The following is a 20817-nucleotide window of genomic DNA, read 5'->3' as shown; positions in this document are numbered from 1 at the left end:
GGTATCAAATGATAGATTCGAATTTAAATACCGATGATTTTATACGATAAACGATTGAACAAGGTATGACCAATTGATTCTCATCGTCGCGGTAAATGCCGAGTTCAAAATTCCCTCGTATTTTGTGGTATAAACCATCAATTGATCAAATTTTCGATGTTTTAATGTCAGGTGAACTTCATGTCAGCCAGACTATCATCGAACAGAACTGCCGATGTTATGATAGTTAGCCAGTGCCAGTGGGTTCAACACAGGATCTAGGCTCTTCAAAAAACATAAATGAGTCCTAATGGAAAGGTCTGTCGTATTGATATTTTCAATTATGCTACCTGAAGTACACAGTGTGTATTGCACCTTTCCGCTAGGATAGGATATGATCATTTAAAAAAGGCCCCATGGGATGAGATTCCTGTAGACGAGGTGAGGCTCCTTATACAAAACATTTATTAACAACAAACAGCCTCCAACCTGGCAGACTTGACTGGACCGACTGCCTGCGTGGCAGAATTTGATTTTTTTACGTTCTAAGCCCGTTCCTAACATTTTGACAATGTATGCGCATTTTTTGTGAGCCAAAATCTCTTAATTCTTAAGCTGGTATTATTATAAATTTTCTGCACAGTTTGCTGCACAAATCAGTTTTCTAGCACTGAAGCATGTTCATCATTTAACTGGATTAAATTCTCATCGAAAAACGTTATCAAGTCAGGGACCTTGACAAAAGAATCCTTCCGTCGCGATAACTGTTGCGATTGACCGTGTCACCGTTTCTGAAGCAAAGAATCATTATTAAGGCGAGCAGAGAAAACTCAGAGCGTTTCCGCACATGTTTACCTATTTTTAATTTACTGATCTATGTGTTTTAAGTAAACAAATCAAATGAACACTAGGCGGACCTCACGCATTCTGACTTGTAATCATTGTACAACTTTCCTTAACGATTATTGGCCAAATAATGATTGAAGTGCAAGTTAATTTATATTTTATCTCTAGTTTAGCAGCGTTAGGGAATCCGTATTCAAACATTGTTACTATTTCCTAGTCTATACTAAGAATTTTCTAATGTTTCAGACGGAACAGGTCACATAAATCGTGTCAAATTGGTCTTCCCGTACGATCGGGAATTAGCTACGCGTCGAGGATGACATACCATTCTTTTGTTCCCGAGCGCTTCCTGTCAGTGCTATATAAATCGTAAATCCACGCTCTCTCCCTAGACCCACACGTGGGGCTGGTGGCAGCTGTAATGGCGGAAGAACGACAACAAAAGACCATAAAAGGCCTATCGCACGTCGGTTTCCATCGGATCGAAAGATGTCTCACGCGAATCCCGTGAACAGATAGACAGGATGTCAGCACCAACCACCACGGCACACGCCATCATTTGCGTCGACGCGTTTTTGACGTCGACTGCACTGAAGCAGAAGGTGCGGCAGCAGCGCATTTGTGGCACCGCCGTCAGCATCATCAGCCGACGCTCCACAATGCACATCATCCGGGCCAGACGTTATCTGTAAAGACCATTGTTATATGGTACCGAGGGTATGGAGAAGGGGGGGGGGGGGGAGGGGGAGGATAGAACGGAAGGTGGTTCACGCGGAGATAAGACGCTCGCGTGGTTGGATGGTTGTGTACTACCACCGAATGGCAAGGAGCGTATATAAAATGACATAATTTCATAATTTGCCACCAGTGTATGTCGCCCGGGACAATGGAGATCCTGGCTGGCTGGTCCGAAGATGACACGATCATCATCAGAAAGCAACAGCTCCAATAGTACACAGAGCAGGACAGGAGCACAAGAAACGCTTGGCAAGCAAGCAGACCGGAAGCGGAGAACAAATGAACACCGGTCTGGTGTGGGCGAATCCGGGCGGAAGTTGTGTCGCACCAAATGCGATACGGAAATGTGCGTTTCGAGGACACCGCCAACGAAGGAACGACGGGACGACGGGAGGTTTGGCTTGCGGCTCGGGATAATAAAAAGAACCGCACGGAAGCTCATTTTTATCGCTGTGAGTGATATATTCGCATCTTTTTTCATGCGATCTTCTTTACCACCATTGGGGGCTTGTTATCATTAGGTCCGTTTGTGACTTCTTGGAATTCCGTACTTCGTGCGTGAGCGTGTGTGTGTGTGTGTGTGTGTGTGTATATTCCCGGGCAATCCACCGTTCCGTCCATGACACTCAGAATACTTTGCTTCTGCGTTGGCAGAAATGGATGGGAAGGATGGGTAAATATTCTCGCTACGACAATCGTGTGCCTCTGTCGCGGTCTCGTTCTCGCTTTTTATCGAACGCACTGGAAGTGTTTGAGTGCGCCCGACAGCACCACCAGTTGGCAGATTGAGTTGTCGACAGCCTGCAACCAGCGTGGCGCCGGGCAACGAAGGACATGGCAGCGAACGGCACGCGATGGAAAACATGGCTTTTTCGAGAAAGTACATGGAATGAACTTTTAATGGAGTTTTGTGCTGCTAGTCGAGCGGTTGCGCGGATGCCGTGATGAGATTGCTAAAATTACCGACAAGCTCCAAGGAGAGATTGCCAGAAACGCATCATCACCTCATCATGGGTTGATAATTTAATGGTTTGAGTAGCATCGCGAACCACCCGAGCATGATATGGCCGTAATGAGCTACAGCTTGGCCTCGAAACGAGTGAACATGATGCAACCATCTCCCTGCTAAGGTTATCATTTGCGAATTAAACAATTATTCCTCGCACAATGCTCGATGCTGCGATGTTCTCGGTTGGAAGGGAAATGTTTACTGATCCAAGCCATTTTTTTTTTTCATTCGACGGAAACTCATAACCTTGCAACAAAAATAAACCGGAAACCATCGAAAGGATAATCATTTCGGGCCCCCATTTTTGTATCGTTTTCCTAACGACATCCTAATGTTCGATCTTTCGACATGCAATACTTAGCCGGGTGGCGTTCATGGCACACCGAGACATTCGGAAGAATCTTTTGCCTAGCTCTTCAGGCTCCACCCTCCAACAGTTCACAACTCAGGAACACAGCATAGAGTTCATCGTTCAGGCTGGGCCGGACCGAACAGATCGATAGTCGTACCATGCTGACTAGGCGGGAAATGCTTCCGCTACATTCACAGAGGCAGGCAGCTAGTCTGACATCGATACACACTCCAATCCCAACAGCAAAGATGGGGGAGAGCTTCATTTCGGGTTGCCCAACGTACGAAAGGGCTCGAAACTTTGTAAACGATGGCAACAGAACAATGAAAGGGGGAAACGAGCCGCACCGAGCAAGCAGTAATTTGATCCAATTTCTCGATTTGCTTCCATTTCTCGAGTGCCACCGGAAGTGTCTAAGTAAACTACGTTACGATGGTGCTTTGTATGCGCGCCCAGCCCAATGTCGAAAACCTTCCCGGGGTTGTGTATGTGCAGTTGCGGCATTCTCTTCCTCCGGATCCACAACAGTACGAGTGCCAACACAAAACAACTGCTCCCCTTATTGTTGCTGTTACACAGCGACATTTGCTCGGTGCTGTGGTGGTGGTGATCCTTCCCGATCCCGAGCCCCCGCAAGAAATGATATGTTTTCTTTTCATCTTTCCCTGCTCAGTCCGATTGGATGGGCCGCAAATGAATTACGGGGTGGTAAATGTTGGTGATGCCCTAGGGCGCTGTTCTTGAAGCGTGCTTTATTATGCTCTTACGTCTCGAAACATCGATTACGATGGAACCGTTTAGCGGCAGAGAAGGAGCGAGACTGAATGAGCTGGAACTGGACTTCAAATACGCAATCAGCACGTTAATAGGAGCGTAAATTATCATTCCTATGAAATAAGAACAGTCGGCAAAGCAATCGGTTTTAGGCATTAGAGAAACTCTTCCGAGGGAAAGTTCAAGCACTTGCCTAAAAAGGAAACTTGTAGTTCATGTACGAGAGAACTCATTTCCCTAAATTATTAAGTTGAAAAATGAGGCTGACGTATGGTTTTATTTATTTACTTTATGATACTGCAGATAATGCATTTTTGTGAACCCAACTGAGAGATTTTAAAAACTCTCTTTTAAAACTGCTCACAATAACTAACTTAAAGCTCTGAAAGTAAAACAGAACTCTAAGCAATACAGTAAACCAGAATGCTGTGAGCTTCAACATGCGTGTGAATGAATTTGGCTTTGGTTTTGTTGTTGAATAATTTATACAATAATTTGATGAAATTTTTTTCCAAGAACACAGTTTTAGACTTTGTGTTTTTTTCAATGATTGAGGATAACTCTTATCACACACTATGAAAACCATCACACATTCGAAGATGAAAACCCAAGCTGGTTCTCTTTTTCCGTTCCAACTTGAACGCCCAAAGCGCCACAGCACCGTTTAGTGCGAAAATATTTCAAAACGGCACCAGCACAAACAAATCCAACCATTCTTCCGACCAGCACACACAAATACCGTCACAGCAACATCGCAACAACAGCAAATCCTTCTCCCCGGGCTCTGAATTCCACGCGAGTTTCCCGGTACATCACCACTGCACGGTCCGAAGAGATGCGATAATTGATGGCTGCACCATAAATTAGTCGTGAGTTATTCATGAGTTCGTCCCGGCAAAAACTAGCTGCGAATGGAAATTGACTTGTTCGTGTTTAAATGATGTCCGCCGGGTGGTACCGGGCCAGTTCGGGACTGTATATTTCAGCCACACAACGTGTTTGCCCACATCGCCCACAGACAGTCAGTCTGACTTCATGGCCCAACGCACAGATACACACGCTCGTGTACAAACGTACGCACATACACAGCTGTCCGGAGGGACACGAAAGAATGCAATCTTCTTCACCGACGCCACATGTGATGTGAAAAATATTCGCCACATGCATTCCTCGTGTACGCTCAAGTGGGTCACACCATACGCCAACACCGGGTGGCCTCTACAAGGTCTCGAACTGTTCAATGCTGAGAGGTGTAGAGCATCTGCTTAAATGTCCGGTTCGATCACGTCAATGTTCAAGTGCTTCCTCACACTGCAACCCCGACGCCTTGCACCGGAGCACCAGAGAATCGAAGGATATCGGGTGCAGGTGTCGTCATAGAGCGTCGCTTTTGAACATACTCCAAAAATTCAAACACTTCATTTTCGATCGCTCTCTACCCAAATCGACAACACACTTTGGGTTCTGCTCGCACACTCGTCTCTTCGTACGTCAAACCTCTTCAACAACTTCGTAGAGCTGGCCCTGAACCAGCTAAGAAAAGTATTAAAAGTGTACGTTTGGAAAAGCGCATTGGACATTGGTATGCCATTTGATTTTTTTGTCTCTCATTCTCTCTCTCTCTCTCTTTCTTTCTCTCTCTTTCCGTCTCATCTTCTCCTGGTTTCTGTTCCGATGTTGTTGTGAACCATGCTCCACAAAAGGGGCCAGTCCAGAAGCGCAATCTCGCAAAATCCCGGTACATTCGGAATCGCTAATGGCGATGCACTCTTCCGGGATGACGTGCAAAACCGCATAAAACTTTGGGAAAAACTTGCATACGTGCCACTGTCAGATGTGAATGCTGTGCTTGAGGTTTTGCTATCGTCCAGTGTGCAAATGCAGTGCGGCATTCGCCGCAGCGTGCAATGCTCGCTGCTTTATTTGTATTCGTTTTACGTGGAGTTGTTTTATTTTCTTTTTCGGTTTAGTTTACATTCAGTACCTGTGCGCTAGAGAAAATATTCCGGTCCATTTTTGAACCCCTTTTTTTTCTTTGGAACCGGAAAGCGAAGCAACTTTTTGTGCTGGAATGTGTGTGTGTGTGTGTGTGTTTTAACGTCATTTTATTTGGAATGCGAGATTAAATTCGTTTCTGTGGCATTGTGGTTTCCAAAACTGCATACAATAGTTTAGCAATATATTCAGCGCATTTTGGGGATTTTGTAACGAAATAAAAAAATAGATGCTATTTTCATTGTAATATAATAATGTAAGCCTCCACGCTAGTTTTTACTTTACAATGGTAATAAATAGAATGGAATGAATCTTTTGATTACATGTTTAGTATGTATTGTTCCGTTGGAAATTTGTTAGTGCTAACCTTTATTGAACACTCTTTTATAGTAGCGGACAAAACAATGACACCACCATGGAACCCATTTTAGAATCCTCTGCTTCCGATACTTGTAATCGGCACAACTACGTTAAAATGATGTTAAACGTAACCAAATCATGTTTCTAAAAACCTTTAATGCTTCAAAATTTTATTTATCTACGAAAAAAGTAAATCAAAATAAATTTCCTGTAAAAACATCGTCTTTTCAAGAGCTCAAAGTACAGCTTATTAGGCTTCATAAATTTTGAAGTGTTAATTTATACCTCATTTACTTGATTATTTCTTGGCATGGCAATAATTTGTTCTGAAGCGTTTTAAAAAATTTCTATAGCTTTACTAAGCCTAATATCAGTTATAATGATTACAATTCTTCTTCTTCCTCGTCTCCTTGGCTTAACGACCTCTTTGGCCACGCCGGCCATCGGAATGGCTTACTTGATTTGCCGATACCACGTAGTTGGTTAGTCAGTATTCACTACGGGAGGACGGTCCGGATGGGATTTGAACCCCGGTTCTGCCGTGTAAAGGCCGGCTCCGCTTTCGCCTATACCACCGGGCCTCCTCTAATAATTATTATCAACATAACCTTTCAACGTTGATACAAATTTATTCTTTAATGCTTTTTATAGTTGAATGTGAATAATTTTTTTGGATCATAAATTGTATGCTAAAACTATGTTTGTATTAAATAAAAAGTTACTTATCTTCGTTAGAGCATCACTGTCTCAATAAAGTATTTATTATTGACCTAAGGTGACCTGCTGTCGCAAACAAAATGGTGAGTAACCAGTCAGAGGTCCTCTCGCAATGGGTTCAGTACTTTGATGAACTACTTAACGACCAGTTCAACGAACAGCTAGAGGCTCCACTAGCAGACAGTCCCGATGTACCGTCGACACCTGACATCAAGGACACGCGCAAAGCTATCCGTTGGTTAAAGAACAACAAAGCACCCGGAACCGACGGAATTGTATCCGAACTGGTCAAAAACGGGGGTGCTTCTCTAGAAAATGAGGTTCATCACCTTGTTACTGAGTTTTGGGATAGCGAATCGATGCCTTGTGATTGAAATCTCGGCATCATCTATCCCATATACAAGAAGGGAGATATGTTTTACTGCAACAACTACGGGGGTCAAATATTCTCCCTAATCCTTCAGGATAAGTTTGTCCCATTCGTTGAACAGATAGTTGGAAACTATCAAAGAGGATTCCGAAACGGAAAATCTACCTCTACCAAATCTTGGAGAAAATGGCTGAACAGCAGTTGAACACGTACCATCTCTTCATAGATTTCAAGGCCGCATATGATAGCATAGTCAAGGTAAAACTTTACGAGGCCATGAGAGTTTTTGGAATCCCGGCCAAACTTACTTTTGGAGTCCCGGCCAAAACTCTCAGGGTCCTTTGCTACCACCAAAGGCCTGCTTCAGGGAGATGGGCTCGCCTGTCTCCTATTCAACTTGGCGCTAGAGAGGGCCATCCGTGACTCGGAGGGGGAAACTTCTGGAACCATCTTCTATAAGTCAACCCAGATCCTGGCATACGCTGATGATATAGACATCATTGGTCTGCGGCTCTCCCAGGTAACAGAGGCCTACCAAAAGATCGAGCAGGCGGCAAAAAAACCTCGGATAGCAGATTAACGAGGCAAATACCAAATTGATGGTGGTATCATCAGCGACCCTACTTAAAAATCCGGCACTATGTGAGGGTGATGTACGGATAGGTGGTCGCAAATTCAAAGTCGTCCAAAACTTCACCTATCTCGGGTCAAAAGTCAGCACCGAAAACAGCATAGAGACGGAGTTGCACGCTAGAATGCTGGCAGCCAGTCGGTCGTTCTACAGCCTGAGGAAACATATCTCCTCGAAAAACCTGTTGCGGCGGTCGAAGCTGGGACTGTATCGTACCTTTATAGTCCCAGTACTCATATACGCCTCTGAGACATGGACCCTCTCCAAAACAGACGAAGCCCTCTTAGCCGGGTTCGAAAGGAAGATGCACAGAAGGATGGTTGGACCCGTATTTGTGGAAGGATAATACAACGACAAGCTGTACGAACTGTATGACGACCTCACCGTCGAATTAGGCTCGTCAGGCTCCGAAAGTCTCCCATCTCAGAAAGTTCTTTTAGGCCGTCCACACGGACAGAGGAGGCGTGGTAGGCCCAGATTAAGGTGGGAAGAATGGCGTGGAATCATCCGCCATCAAGGCCGGGATAACCGATCGGCGGACGACGGCACGGGACCGTGAGTGGTTCCGGATTCTGCTGCTGCAGGCCAAGCGCGCAAAGCGGTTGTAGCGTCTGATAACATACTAAGCTTTTTAAATGATTTTAGCTGTAGTTATATTTAATAAAACACTTCCAATAAATTAAAGACAAGTGTAAAACAAGGGTTAATTTAAAATTAAACGTTTAATAAATACAAAGCTAAATAAAAAATAAAATCTTTAAAATTATTCGACTTAGTTGATTTGAAGCTGCTTATGGCCACGTAGCCATGACATCATCCAGTGGTAGTGGCGAAAGCATCTTTAAAAGGCAGAACCGGGACTCAAATCCCATCTGGATCGTTCCCCCGTAGTGAGAATGATCTGATTATCCAGCTATGCGGTATCAGCAAGTCTAGTAAGCCTTTCGATGGCCAGCGTGACCTATTAGGTCGTACAGACAAAGACGTAGAAGAGGAATCACCGTAAAGTTTTTTTTTGATGATTTCTAAATTATCATTCTACTTAGAACAAATCATCCAATATTCTGTAAAATTAAGTTTATGTTACCACAATGTTATATGAGAGTAATAGTATTTATAGTGTTGTGTAAAATATTTAACTGGAAAATTTCGGAAATGTCACCAAAAATAAGCCTAACATCCATCCGTCAGATTTCATGTTTAAACCGAAAACTGCCTTATACATCATTATCAACGGTTTGGAAACAACCGTTCCTTTCACCGTTCGTCGTTGATGGATAAAATTTCTTCAATGAACCCAATATCCACATTTCGCTAACAAAGAGCGAGAGCCTCTTTCGTTGCATTAAGAGTGTTCCCCTCCCCCGGATATTTCATGCCGTCATGTCGAGTCGAGAGGACAGGTAAACGACGTTATAAAAGCTGGTTATGTCATAAGCTAGCGCAAAACGTTCGACTAGGTATGGAACGATGAGAGGCACCTATTTCGAGCTCGAGCGCTATTGAGCGCACGGGATGTTTTGCAGGATGTACACGAGCCAGCAAAAGTGGCAGGCCCTGTGTAAGATAAGAAGATCAACGAGCTACGCGAATGCTAAGGAATCGGGTTTTAGACTTTCATAGAATGCTTCTCAAAATTCTTCGAATCGATCCAAACTCTTGTTATGTAAGAGGAGGTTGTCGGAGTCTCGTTTAGCTGCCGTACTTTCTTTACTGCAGTCTGTTCCTTAATATTGAACTGACATTTTCTAAACCGAGCAAAGCCTAAACTCAGAAAAGAAAAACCAGTTTATACTAATTCTGAACTTTCCAAAGAACTCGACAAAAACAAAACACATTCTCAAAATACCAAATATCCTTGACCGATATGTTACGATTCGATTGCGATTAATTTTCGGTCATACATTCTCATTCTTCTCAACCTGTTCTCTTCGGTCTGCGGTATGGTATGAAAAGTGAAGGCGATAAGAAGCAGCATAATTCTTGCGCACTGGGAGCGTCTGCGTGAAGGTGAATCTACTACTATCGGATGGTAGGCCGTTTGAAACGCTACGGAAAACCTTTTTCGTGGTGAGAAAGAAAGATAACCGGCTTCAACCTGAGCATCCAGCAACCGGAGCACCTGGCATGGTTGATGTAGCCCTCCCTTTGCACCAGGTATCGTACGCTGGAGCTGATGAATGAAGGCTTTATTTGTACCACGTTGCCCAAGGCAGAGGGACTGTTTGCTGCCCTCTACCTTGATGCGGTAGACGCTGCCGGGAACGCCGACAACGGTGGGGAAAGATTTATTGGTTATCGATTTTCCCTTCAGCTTTCTCGCCCTGCTGTTGTTCCTGCTGCTCACCGACCATGAAATCTCTTCCCGGCCTTTTTTTGTTAGTCGATGTGAAACGGTGTACGATCGTTTCGGTTTGTTAGAAGAAAAAAAACCAGAGCTTTTGGAAAATGTGTGCAACTTTGTGAAAATAGCAGCAAAAAAGCAATCGAATGGGGAAAATGCGCGAAAAGAGAGGGAAGAAATATAAGAAAGTTAAAGTTATGATGCAGTGAACTGAAAGCACAATGTTTGATGACGAGCGAAGAAAACAAAACAAAAACAAAAAAAAACCCTTTCCCTAGCGTATAACGGATATGTTGCCGTGCCAACGGTAACGAAAGCACATCAGAGCGTACCGAGATGAGTAGCAAAAAAAAAGCAACCGCATGAGAAATGGGACTTCATCAGTGGTATTTTTCGGCTTTTCATCCCTCAGCTCCTGGCTCAGCTATGAACGAGCACACGCCTCGTCCAATCCTACAGACAGCTTTTCCCAGCCCCACTGGAATGGAGGCTTCATCAGCGAACTGGGGGCCAGTTCGATCTGCTCCGCGGAGCGTCTGTAAGCCCTTTCAGCTTCTGCCACCCTAAAATGGGCGATTCGTTCGAATGATTTGGATACTGATGATGTAAGATCGATGATAGCATGCACTGAGGCGAAGGAGAAAAATTGATTGCAGATATTATCAGGTGTTTGAGATGTGATGAAAGAAATCCACTTCAAATGGAACCCGTTTCGGCATGCTGCACGATTTATTGGGCATCGTTTACTGCGGTGCTGCCCCCTTTCGGAGCATGCTTTCCAAACTTCCTGATTTTTTAGTTTTCAATTTTGTATGAACCTAAATGTTGCAACTTTTTTTCTTGATAGTTCACCACCTTCCATAACATTATTTTGCTTTCGACTCGAGGTTAGGAACACTATTTTCCGATCGAATTGATCGATTGGCGAAATTTACTGTTCAGAGAATTTATGTTCCACGCCGACGAAATGTCCTTTCAGTTAGCTGCAACAAATGGTAACGTTCTTTATATAGCTGTCTATCTTTTTTCATGAACTTATGAACGACTTAATATGTATTTTAGATTTCTTTTAAACAAATGTCCACGCATGTTTGCTTTGTTTCATTTAAATCATGCGAAAGAACAATCATGACAGCGTATAAACAATTTATCTTGTTTAGAATATAGCAAACAATCCGTGCACAATTGAATGCAATTATTGTTGCCTCTCCTGCTCTCCTCTCCTCCTCTCCTGAAGTGATATATCGAATCATTTCAAAGGATATGTCTTTGCTTCGAAATAAATGACCGCCATATTGCATACATTCAGGCTAATTTGAGAGTTGAATGTTTACAAACCCTAAAACGCTGTGAGCAATGTTATATGCCTAAATGAGTTTACAAAAAAACTATTTTTCAATTACAAATTAATCAAATAATAATATGAAATTATGAAAGCTGTTGATAATCACCGGTTAAGTGTATAAAAGAGTTGAAATAGAAGGATGAATAGCAGAGTTTAGAGAAAGAATCCAATATTTACCCGTGTGACTTTTTCTCGTGGCATCGCCGTCAAATCGCAGGGTGAATCTCCACACTGGAAAGATAAAGAGGAATAAAAAGGCAAAGATTGGGGTGAATCGTTCGAATAAAGAATGACTAGAATAGCGACCATTCGGTTAAGTGGCGCGTGATGAAAAAAAAAAGGATAAATGGATGCGTCGCGGTTCCGCTTATGTTGGCGGTGGGCTGAAAATCGGCCAAATCGGACAGCCGCGGATGTTGCAGTCTACCAACCAGAGCGCTCAAGTAAAAGAAGTAAAATAAAAATGACAACGAAAAAAAAAACGACAGAAAACGGCTACGCTCTATCTCTGACTTTTAGGCACAATTTATGCGCTGTGGAAAAATTGTTCACCATAAAAAAGAATTTTATTTGCCGCACACTGCGCCACACCTCGCTCCATTCAGCATTCGTTTATACAGAGATTTTCCGATTTGGATTTTCCCAACCTCAACCCCATCGGGCTTTCAATGGCGTTGATAAAGAAGCAAGAAATAAAATGAAAATCTCCAAATATCATCCAGCCGTACGCGACCCACGCCTAGACGGGTAAAACGGAGGTTAGCAAAAAGGGTAGATTATAAGAAGTCACCCGAAAGGCTACAAAAGTGCCAGCAAAAAGGCGACAAAAGAAAGCAGAGAAACAACACCCGCAACGGATGATTGAGCAAAAAAATGAAGCAAAAGGAGGATCCTTTCTAAGGCGCCAACGGTTCATGTGGGATTGGCGATAAATTTGGCTCTTATTATCGGTTCTTTGCGCTGTATTCTCTGCTGCACTAAGCGTATCATTTCCGAAAAGATTGATCGTAGCTCGATTATGCATTAAAGCATTGACACTTTTAGAGAATGTGTTTCAATATCCCAGTGTATACTTTGTACCTTTGATACGGTTCATGATACTGACGGCAGTTGCTAACACGAGAGGATTAGTATCAAATCCCGATCGTATTTTCATACACAGCACCGACTTTCTATTTAATAGTGATTCAAGTCTATTGATCTAGAGCTAGCAGCCCTCGAAGTTATAGAGCATTGGCAGCTTTACCCTATGGACGAAGAAGGACGGCCGCAAGCTGCTTCTTTGTACAAAGAATCGTCCTTCAACAGTTCTTCGCCCATCGAGCCTCTTTTAGCATTGCTTCTGTAGTGATCCGAGCAGTTAGCCCATCTCTACCTCAACTAATAGCGGACGTAAGTTCCTACTCCTATCACTATCACACTATCAACCCCATTCCTACTCCTATCACTACCACAAACAAATTACAAATAACGGGAGGCAATAAAAGGAACCAGTATCGAAGCAAACAACACACACGATAGCCAACAGCAGACCCGGTAACACTGAATAAGTTGTAAACGCGCGAAGGATCACGAAAATGAAGTGACGTTCAACCCCAAACCTCGTCACTTCCAAGAGACCTCGTAGTTCAAATGGCCGCACCGTGCATTATTGACCATATTTACCAAAGAGTCACGATATCAAAGGTGCGATCAAAGGTGCTTCGCTATGTTACTACGAGGCTTGTAATCTGAAGAGCGTTTCTGTCCATAAAGCGTCGTCTAGCAAGAGATGTTTAGAGCTCTACTGATAATTGGCAGCCTTCGTTGTTTGAAAAGTTAAGGTGCCTTATCTTCTAAGAGATCTCATCATACAAAGGGCACAACGATCATGGGGTCTTGTAGCTTTAACGTCCACTAACCGCAAGGTCCCATGCTCTATGGCAGTAGCCTGCCAAGAGATTTCATCGTAAAAAAAATCTAACTCACTGAGGGACCTCATCTACTAAGAAATCTCATTGTCCAAGAGGTCTTACCATAGGGCCTCTTCTTTCAAGCATACACTACAACTCGTCTAGCAAAGAGAAAGAGCAATGAGGAGGAAGAATTAGTGATAGAAAAGTTTATTTATTAATTTATTTTTTGGAACGATGCGAAACAAGTTTCCGCATCCACAAGAAATGGAACGAACTCTCTCGAAAGTTCCTGCCTTAACGACCTCTCAGGTCATACCGGTCATCGAGAAATGGCTTACTTTGGACTGCCGATACCGCGTAGTTCGATAATCAGTCCTCACTATGGGGAGACGGTTCGGATGGGATTTGAACCCCGGTTCTGCCGTTTGAAGACCGGCGCCGCTGTCGCCTACACCACCGGGTCGCCCCCGTTACAGTATGCTAGCTATGAAAAAAGTATTTTTTCAGTGATTAAAAAAAAAACAAACAGGTTTTAACATTTGATTTGCTAGTTTAAGCGTAAATTTCCTTCATGGACAGCAAATTGATGTTCAACTGAAAGAACGGAACGGTCCTTAAAATGTTCGGAACGATAGTCTCATTACTAGGAAGAATATTGAAGGACCCACTACAATGAAGAGCTTTAAGAACTGTTCAGTGATCCCACCTTATGCAGCGAATTAAAAATGCCGGGCTTCTTATGAGAATAAAGTACTGTGACAGGTAATCCTCCATTTCGCCCTGTATACTGGGCGGGCAGACGAGGGCGTTCGACCTTGAGTGGTATCGACGATTGTTTAAGCAAGCAAAACTCACGAAACGGTTATATTAGTAGGTAAGTAATGGCCAACCAAAGAAACGAACTTGAAGATCTTTTTCAATGCAGTTTATATTAAATTTACTGTGCTGAGTTACAACTTCAATCAAAACACTTTGCACACAAAAATATTCATCTGTTGAATGTCAGCGTCAATAAGAAAATGCTCGACCTCCACAGTGTAAAACTAACTTCAAAAGACACCCACGCCAGCCCCTAGGATAGAGAGGAGTTATCCGCAGATAAGTAATTCCTCCTACGCACAATCCCAAAATGCCATCACATTGTAACGCGTGTATGTGTGGGTTTGGGGCTGGGTGGGTGTCTGCTTTTTCTGCCCGATAAAACGATTGTTCCGATCACGACGGAATAATGTCATCGTCCTGTGAGGGTTGAGCGAATGTCGAATGACTAGTTTGTGCTCTTTTTTTTTTTTTTGCTCTGTTTATTCAGTTCAATATTCTTGCTATACTTTCAAACGTTCTCTGCTGTGACCGTAGGCCATAACAGCCATTCTTGTTCGTACAATGTCACCACATTTCACATGTTACCAGCACGGATCGGATGAAATTGGAAATGTTTGAATCATAGTACGATTGATTGGAGATGTGTGGGTTTGAAATGTTGATGAAATCGATGAAAAACATCCAAAGCTAGCAAGCAACTTTACAACCAAGAATCTGATGCGAGCGATGATGGTCTTAAAAATACGAACAAACATCACGACAAAACCATGCTACTCTTGCTGCAAACAAAATTTATACGCGTTTCTGTTTACAGTGCGTAGGGTAAAGTAATTTAATGTAATTTAGCGCCCTTTCTTATCGCTCTTCGGAATGCAAGAAAGCAAGTGAAAAATGTCATATTGCTGCTCATTGTAAAGCAATTTGTCTTTTGTACACTTTTGCCATAAGCATTTTCACGTGCCCTTGCCGTGCGGGACGGTGATGTAATATTAAACCACGGTAAATCTCGGTCACCTTTTTCTTCACCTCATCCTTCACCTTCCATCGCCAGTCGGTTTGCCACTCGAAAAACTCTGAACGATTATTGAGCGATTAGTGTTGATGTGCTCCTCCTTACTCGCTCCTCCAGTCAACAGCTGACCTGCGCGAAAATAAAACAGTAGCATGTTTGTGCATGGACTAGAAAGTTGTTCGCATGAACGTTCCACCCCCGGTATACAGGTACGGTCAAAACGAGAAAGCGAGTGAAATAAAGTAAAAACGAGTTCGAAAACTCGGCAATGTGCGACATCCGTTGATTTATCGGTGATAAATTTTGTAACAGAAACAGAAAAAGCAAAACATCCACATGGTTGACAAATCTCCGCGACTTGAAGCGCAGTCAAGAGCGCTAAGCAGGGCGTCCGGGTCAGGCAGGTCCTTGTGCTCGTTATCCTTGACGTCCCTCAAACGACCTTGGACCCGCAGCACGGCAGGTTAAGCAGGCACTTGAAAAGCGCAACGGGCTCATATTAAATCAAAACGAACTGCGGCTGACACATCCACCTTCCCACAGAACGCTGGAGGATTGGATGTTTCCGACGAGTACAGAGTGAGTTGTTTGAGAGATGGGACGGTTGGGATTGGATGTTGAAGGTGAAAGCTTACCTTGATGTCTCGCGGTTGTCGCATCTCTTGCCTTCGTGGTGAGACGCCCGGTTGGTCGGAGTACACCAGATTTCGCACCGATCCTCGGAACCGTGGCTCAAAGATGACACTGGGCAGCGCTAGCAGGGCTAGCTTGGTGTTGTACCTGCGGTAGAGAATTGGAAAGGGAGAAAAAAAGCAAGCAGATGTCGGGATTAGAAATAATTTCGTAATTATCCTGGGATTAATCACACCGCTGCAAATGATGGAAACGAGAAAATGAAAAGTGATAAAACCGACAAAAAGAAATTCTACTTTACGATCTCCAACCTACAACGCTACATGGTTTGCGGGCCGCGCTACATAGTATTGTACGAGAGAGTACCCGGATGTAACCAACCGGAAGATGCATCCTCACGCTCCCTCACATTCTTCAACCTCACCTTCGGTAAGCTCTTTCTGACTTTACTTTATAATTTATCTCGCCTTTTCCACGAACGCTTCTTGCCACACTTAAGTAACCGGGGCGGGTTGTTGTGTTTGGTTGTTTTTCATCGTTCCCAGGTGACCAATCTTTCGAGATTCGTTTTCCTTTTTAACGTTTTTTTTTCTCCTACCGTTGCTACTAGTCACATTCATTTCCAACAGCTTCTTGAGCTTTGTGTTTTCGATTTACGCGACAAGTTTCATTTCAAAAGACCGGAGCAATCTTCCGAACTGAAGCAAATGGGAACACTGCAACAAAGTGAAGCGCAACTATTTCGTTGGCTAGAAATCGAGTCTCATTCGGAGTAAGATTGGATAAAAACCCCTTTTTCCGGTTGATTTTTATCACTTTCACTATGCTGAAGGAACAGTACGAGAAAACGTTAAGTTTGTGTCTTCAAATTCTTCAATTTGCCACGTGTCAACTTTTCATGGGTTAGCAAGGGCCAGCATGTGTCCGACCTTAAGCTCTAGCAAACAACTACTTCGGTACGTCTTTTTTGCGTTTCTGTACATCTGGAGCTGTACAGTTTTGAGTAATTCGAGGTAAGCCCTTACTATATCCGGAGTAGAAAAACAACAAGCACAAAAGCCCTGGGTCCTAATGTTTGTCGCGTACGGTGAGACGCGGCCACTTTTCACCCACTTGAGATAGGAAGTTGTTGGCAGTTTTATGATGCCTCAAAACCAGATACAGATGCCGTATCTGTCGGTGTCCCTTTTTTTCCGGACATTAGCGAAGGGACGAAAGATTACATGGCTTTTCGGTACGCTTATGATGTGTAGTCCACGTCGTTGTTGTTCTTAAGAAGGTTTCCCTTTTCTCGTCTTTCACAAGCTCGTACCCAAGTCGTTCGGTACCCACTCAAGTCAAGGTTTAGGCCGGACTGGTCGATTAGTCCGGCACTGTGCACTGTTACGCTAACCGATTCCGGCTAAAGCTTAGGCTCATTCCGAGAAGCTTCTAAGTAATACTACCATGTCCCGAACTGGCAGAGGAGGTGAATTGTCGGCAATATACCATCACGCATCGAGATATGTAAAGTATTTGCCAGAAAGTGGCTACATCGTCGGCAAAACGCCGGCCATCTTGTCTCGTTATAAAACACTCAGTGCGACGCAACCCAACAACAAGCGACCGGGTAACATGCGAAGCTGAATCTTTATTGTGCCATGAATAATTTACATAAAACTTCACTTTTTCTCTGCCTCTTCTTCATCTGTCCAGCTTACTTTTTCTTTGCTTCCTCTCGGCTTGTGGGTGACATAATCATCCTACGGTTCTCCGGTCTCCCACCACGAGGACAATCGGATGTTCTATGGAAGGAAAGATTTTTTGTCCTCCCACTTCGGACAGTTGCCGAAACGAAAGGCAGGGATGCTTACATGGCTTCCAACTCCTATCACTCTGCTACCGCTGGTCGTCTCCATTTTCCTTCCAAAGTTCGTGTCCCCGGAATCCATGGTCGATTGTGCGAAACCGAATTTTGAATTACCGCTCAACATGGACGCGTTCGTTCCACGTCCCAGACTGAGCTTCTGCTCGATATGTGTGGGTGTGCGCTATGAATCGAAAATAATTCGAATTCCTTGTACTCAAACAGACGACTTGCCACCGCTTGGACACCGCAAGGTCACGTCAGGTTGTGTAAAGTTCGATTCAGCAAACTGTCTTTGGTGCGCTTGTGGTGCGAGCTTGTGCGAAATTCTTACCGGGCCAGTCGGTTTTGGCTGTTGGCTTTGCTTCTTTCTCAACTTGGTCGCTTGAATGCTGTCAGATATTGTTTTATTGGAATTCCTACACGTTTCTCCACAGCGTGGCACAGATGTGAATGGTTGCCCTTAGCCCGCCGCTGGCAGGAGGTCAAGTGAACATTTCTGCGAAGTTTTGTATTATTTTATCTTTTTTTCCACCTTACTGTGTTGGCTTTCCAGTCGGCAGCCAGCCGGCTTGGGCAGTGGATTTTTTTCTCTCATTGCCATTAAAAAAGTGTATGTTAAAATGTCATTCAAGCTGATAAGAACGCTCCGTCATGTACGGTTGACAAGTGGTAGCGTGTAATGCACACTGTCCTGTGCCTGGACAGATTGGAATTTCAATTATCGACGGTCGGAGAAAAACCCAGCTGAGCGCGTTGAAGCGAAAGACATGATTACATCTGATTCATTGTCGGCATTTTTTGCCGGTGAGAAATCGTTCTTAGAGCATAGAAGGTTTCGCTTATTAGCATGTCCTCGATGACGGATAATTTATTCATTACATTTCTTTTCAAAAAAAAAGAAGACTCAAGTGCTCTAAAACCTATATTGCGAAAGATCGGCTGCCAAATGATTATAATCCGATGTTTGTTGGAAGAAAAAGTTCTGATCAACTTTTTCTGAGCCGCACATTCAGCAAGCCCTTTTAGTTCATTAACCCGAAACAAAAAAAGCCATCAACATTTTGGGCTTATCGCTCGTTGCCAATTTGTCTTTGGTGACAAGCAGCTCCCCGCATCGATTGTGCCAAGCTTAATTACGCGATTTCAAAATCATTCATCTCGTTTTCCGCTAGCTCGGTGAATCATAATTTTCAGCTATCTCACGTCGTTTAATGGCTTTCGGTGGGTTTTAGGGCAATTTAATATCGGATCCTTCTTCAGCTTATCGATCCTATTGTTTACCCCAATAATCAAAAACTCGACCTATCGATTGATAGCAAACGATTGAGCTTTTTTCCAGTAGCAGTCTTACTAGACGATTTATCATAAAAAACTTGTTTCTTTACTGAGGACTGTTTTATCATATCATCTCTACTTATTTATTCTTTGATATGAATATTGCTTATCGTGTGGAAAATTGCTGCTTTTTGGCCAACACCTGAAAATTTTATAAATTAATTCTTATTATATAATTTTGCTACATCATAATAAATGTATTATGACTTCATTTCCTGCTATATTATCATATAATATAGTTATTTCAGACAAGTAAATGATGGGTGAATTCATGCTTTCCATACGAAGTAACAAAAAAAACTTTTTTAACGTCAAAAACATTGGATATTTTTCAAATAAATATCCAAAATATTAGATTCGAAACTCATTTGCTAAGGTAACACAGTTCGATAAAAGTTAACCAACCATTTTCGGTTTTCTAGCTGAAATTATCACAGAGCCCATAATACATACAAAAATCATGATGGAGACGCCTAGTATCTCATGACCTTTGAACAAAGTAACGCAAACTTTTTTAAAAGTTTTCAAAGTAAATCAGTTATTAACATCACCATAACTGTAATTTTGACATGAATATAACTGGTATTTCATTCTCAGTTGTTGACTTAAGTGTAAAGAATGTTAATGAAGCAGCAAGTACTGAGTTAATAATATTAAATGGAAATAAATGTGTTCATTTTGGATCCAGACAGCGAACAAGAAGGCTCCAGTCCCCCAAATGACTAATGTAAGCTTGAAAAGTTTTTCAAATCCACTATGACTAACAGACAACCAAATTCGAATAATATTTTGTGTAAAATTTTGCATGTTAGAAGTGGACATTTTTGATCAGCATGCAGTCACTGTTGAGTAAAACTGCTTTTTAAAAATAGTACTGTGATTGTAATAACTATTATTTCCAACATGTATTGATGCAAGCATTGGAACATGGCATCATAAAATCAAAACATCTTTATTTATCTTATTTAAATCTATAATATGAGTGAAAACTTGTTAATAAACAAACACTTTAGCAACTGATCTCCCAACGAACGTCCGCTGAGTTCAATAGATTTATTTGCAAAGTTAAAGTAAATTATCCTTTAAAAGACAACAAATCGCAATTGAATGTTCATTTTTGCTTTTTGAACAATTCACAACACTCATTTACCTTCAAAATTAGCTAATCAAACAGAAAGAAAATCCGCATATGCTCTTAATGTGCTCTTAATTGTTCCATCGATGCACACGTGCCCGACGCCGTGACATAATTCGTTCTCACAAGTTCTGGAAATAATGGATCGAAGCGGAAACAACTTTTACCGGTCGTAGGTGTACGATAGATGCCGTCCGCATTACGGCAATGTTTCTCGGCTTTAACTCCCTTCAGGCGCAGCTTGAAATAGCCTTCCCAATGCCTAGCAGGAGGTAACAGCGATTACATCTATCATCGGTTTACCCTCATCGAACGTGCGACGTTAAAGTCAACCTTTTGCCACACCGTAATCTCCCTATCCCGTCGTTACGACCAAAGGACCGTCATCCTAGCCAGCAGGCATGGTTACATCATACCACCTGGCAATGGGAGAAAACACGGTCCACGGCTGATCCCCAAATACACAACAACACTGGTACGGCCTAGTACAGCTCCCCCATTCATCGTTCTACGCAGGCAGTGAAGCGGCGCGAGACGAGTTTTTTTCTCTTCCGCACGTGTGGAAATTATGTGCTCCGTACCAATGTTTGTCTGACGACAAACAAGACCGATCGAAGGGGAAAACTTTTCGCACGCTCCTGTCGTGAGAGTGTAAAGGCAAAAGGGACTCGTTGGA

General features: G+C 42.9%; 3 protein-coding genes across 8 annotated transcripts in view; 1 reads left to right on the top strand and 2 right to left on the bottom strand.

Moving 5' to 3' along the window:
- The window catches only part of LOC126559687 (DNA topoisomerase I, mitochondrial), a 524180-nt gene that overhangs the window by 344218 nt on the left and 159145 nt on the right, over positions 1 to 20817 (bottom strand). The window lies entirely within an intron of this gene.
- LOC126556917 (uncharacterized) overlaps positions 1 to 20817 on the top strand; it is a 163569-nt gene that overhangs the window by 86701 nt on the left and 56051 nt on the right. The window lies entirely within an intron of this gene.
- Positions 1 to 20817, bottom strand: part of LOC126556613 (neurexin-1) — a 93001-nt gene that overhangs the window by 57637 nt on the left and 14547 nt on the right. For all 6 annotated transcript variants that reach the window (XM_050211956.1, XM_050211959.1, XM_050211961.1 and 3 more), the window contains exons 3-4: positions 15825 to 15969; positions 11638 to 11691 (exon numbers count right to left, since the gene is read on the bottom strand). In XM_050211956.1, coding sequence (XP_050067913.1) covers positions 11638 to 11691; positions 15825 to 15969 — 199 coding nt within the window. The remainder of the gene's footprint in view (positions 1 to 11637; positions 11692 to 15824; positions 15970 to 20817) is intronic.

Source organism: Anopheles maculipalpis, chromosome 2RL, assembly GCF_943734695.1.
Source record: "Anopheles maculipalpis chromosome 2RL, idAnoMacuDA_375_x, whole genome shotgun sequence".
Classification (NCBI taxonomy): Eukaryota; Metazoa; Arthropoda; class Insecta; order Diptera; family Culicidae; genus Anopheles; species Anopheles maculipalpis.
Note: the sequence above shows the minus strand (reverse complement) of the source record. Positions and strands in the feature narration are given on the sequence as shown.